The sequence below is a fragment of the Prenolepis imparis genome, unplaced genomic scaffold, assembly GCF_030444845.1.
Source record: "Prenolepis imparis isolate NDT839.2.m4 unplaced genomic scaffold, iyPreImpa1.0 SCAF_494, whole genome shotgun sequence".
NCBI classification, from domain to species: domain Eukaryota; kingdom Metazoa; phylum Arthropoda; class Insecta; order Hymenoptera; family Formicidae; genus Prenolepis; species Prenolepis imparis.
Window position 1 is genome coordinate 1 of NW_028141652.1, and position 3,150 is coordinate 3,150.

At 28.3% G+C, this 3,150-nt stretch overlaps 1 protein-coding gene across 1 annotated transcript; it reads left to right on the forward strand.

Annotated features, from left to right (window-relative positions):
• Positions 1 to 125: 125 nt before the first annotated feature.
• Positions 126 to 2,187, forward strand: LOC145948609 (uncharacterized). The gene is made up of 3 exons (XM_083058258.1): positions 126 to 184; positions 1,309 to 1,477; positions 2,011 to 2,187. The coding sequence occupies exons 1-3, from the start codon at positions 126 to 128 to the stop codon at positions 2,185 to 2,187; spliced, it is 405 nt and encodes a 134-aa protein (XP_082914384.1).
• The last annotated feature ends 963 nt before the right edge of the window (positions 2,188 to 3,150 follow it).

The window sequence follows — 3,150 nt, forward strand, 5'->3', positions numbered from 1 at the left end:
AAGCAGTGGTATCAACGCAGAGTACTATCTTATATTTTAAAAATAAAATATAGATGGACATTTCTGCAAGCAGCAGTACATCTCAAAATGTAGATAAATTGATAGACTTAAATAATATAAACGTAATGGAATTATTAACAACAAATGAAGTTTTGGAGAACGTTCAAATGTATGATTCGACTTTGTAAGTATGAAAAAGAAAAAAATTGTAAATTAATTTGTATTTTTAAAATAATTAATATTAATTTCTTATATTGTTATTTTTTTAGTTTTTATTGACACGTCATATTTCAATATTTTTTATTATCAAATTGAGGACCGTTGCGAAAACGTATTATATTTTCAAGCCGCTATTTCATTTTTTAATTAGTTTGTCATTTAAAGCGAAAATTAATTTTTTCATATTTTAGGACCCAATGTAGATATCAATATGTTAGGCATTGACACGTTATATTTCAATATTTTTTATTATCAATCTGAGGACCATTTTAAGGACGTATTCCCATATTTTGAAGCCCACTTTTTCATTTTTTAATTAGTTTCAGTCATTTAAAGTGATAATTTTTTTCCCCAATTTTTGGACCCAATGTACGAATCAATATTTAGATATTGACACGTCATATTTCAATATTTTTTATTATCAATCGAGGACCATTTTAAGGACGTATTGCCATATTTTGAAGCCCGCTCTTTCATTTTTTAATTAGTTTCAGTCATTTAAGGTGATAATTAATTCTTCCAAATTTTAGGACCCAATGTACGAATCAATATGTTAGGTATTGACACTTCATAATTCAATATTTTCTAATATCAATCTGAGGACCATTTCGAGGACGTATTTCCATATTTTTAAACTCGCTCTTTCATTTTTTAATTATTTTCAGTCATTTAAAGCGAAAATTAATTTTTTCAAATTTTAGGACCCAATGTAGGAATCAATATGTTAGGTATTGACACTTCATAATTCAATATTTTCTAATATCAATCTGAGGACCATTTCGAGGACGTATTTCCATATTTTTAAACTCGCTCTTTCATTTTTTAATTATTTTCAGTCATTTAAAGCGAAAATTAATTTTTTCAAATTTTAGGACCCAATGTAGGAATCAATATGTTAGGTATTGACACTTCATATTTCAATATTTTTTATTATCAATCTGAGGACCATTTCGAAAACGTATACCCATATTTTGAAACCCGATCTTTTTTTTTTTAATTAGTTTGTCATTTAAAGCGATTATTATTTGTTCCAATTTTTTTGGACCCAATGTACGAATCAATATGTTATCAATATGTTTTTATTAATAGCGAAATTATTGGCTACGTGGATGGCATAGAATCTCCACGATATGTAGGCACAAAGCAACAATATAAATTTTTTAAGTTTTATTTAAATAATGGGAGAGGAAAAAGAATTCAAATTGTTTCATGGAATGATGACATTGATTATATTCAACATCATATAACTGTAAATCATGTGAGTATTTTTTACTATTTTTCTTATTTACGAAAAAAAACATTAGTTACATTAGCAAAATTTTAGCTAATATAATTAATATAATTATATAATTGTTCATAAAATAAACTCATAAAGTTATAAAAAATCAACACTATTTTTTAATTAAAATAATGAAGTTGATATCTTTCTTAATTTTCTTTTAAAAGTTAATTTTTGCGTATTAATTTTGTAATATGAAATTTCTTAGACTCAATTGCACCAATGTTATTTTAGCTTTAAGTGAGACTTGAATATGTATCTATCTTTAGCCTTCTTTTTAAATAAATAAAGATATTACATATTTAAGTCTTGCTTAAAGTCAAAGTAACGTTGATACAATCGGGCTTTAAATATTTAATTTTACAATGTTTTCTAAATTCTCAATAAGAAAAATATTATAAAAGAATAAATTAGAATACATAAATAAATAATTAAATAATAATAATAATATAATAAAAATAATAATAATAATAATAATAATAATGATAATAATAATAATAATAATATAACAGATTATTCATTTGGACGGTGTGCAAGTGCATCCGCCAAAAATGGCACAATTTAATAATGGCAACGTACCATATGAATTATTAGTAAAGTCTAATACAATCGTATCAAATATGGGAATATTTGATCCAATTAGTTCTGTCGCGATTTGGGCGAATTATAATTTCCGCGCACGAGAGTGAGGGAGAGAGAAGGACCGTAGATTCAGTCACACACGGTTTAGAACAACGAACAAGTTTATTGTCTCATACACGAAAAAAAAACAACATACAAAAAAAACAACTTTGAGATCGCGAAAGCGCGTGCAACGAGGCGAGCGACTTCACTGCAGTTTCAAAAGACAATTCAAGGCGAGCGACCCTGAATACGCAAATTTCGAAGGCAATGCGATTAAGTTTCCGTGCTGCTAGCTACAGCCGTTTTTCTAATTACAAGCGAATGGTTCGAGAGTCGGAGACAATCTGGCTAAAAATTGCTTTAGCTCATCGGCAGTGAGAATTGTTATTTTGACCTTTTTGTTTGTCGCGCGCGGGTCGATCGCTTCTCGTTCATCTAAAATTCACGCGATCAGCGGTTCGAGCGAGAGGGCAAGGCATTCGCGTCTGTCGTCGACCCGTGTTTTCTATTTACAAACAGTCCTAGTGCTTGCCTCGGTCTGTCAGCGGTTTGGGGTGTTCGCAAAAAAAGGGAACCACGTATTCTTATCTCTTCGCAAGGAAATAATCGATCGCGGTTTCTGATACAGCAATACCTGTGATTTCGAGATCAAGATCCTTATAATTTGTCTATTTTTTATAAACCGTCTATAATAATGAGAGAGAAATAAATCAAACGCGTTATTCCGGTTTAAAGGATTCGTGCTCGAACAAGTTCTTTAGATACACTACCTGAATCAGTCGAATTTTGTGATGTATTAATACTACAAATCGTATTAGTAAGTATTCTTTCATTATATTTTTAATAATTTTTTTATCATTTTTACCTATTATACTATACAATTTGGAATAAGTTAATTTTTTATCTTATCTTTTATATATTATTTTATATATTATTAATTGTTTTTCTACAAAATATATAGCTGTTATATATTGCTGTTTTTCTAAAATCTATATAGCTATTAATTGCAAATTACATACTTTTTTAAA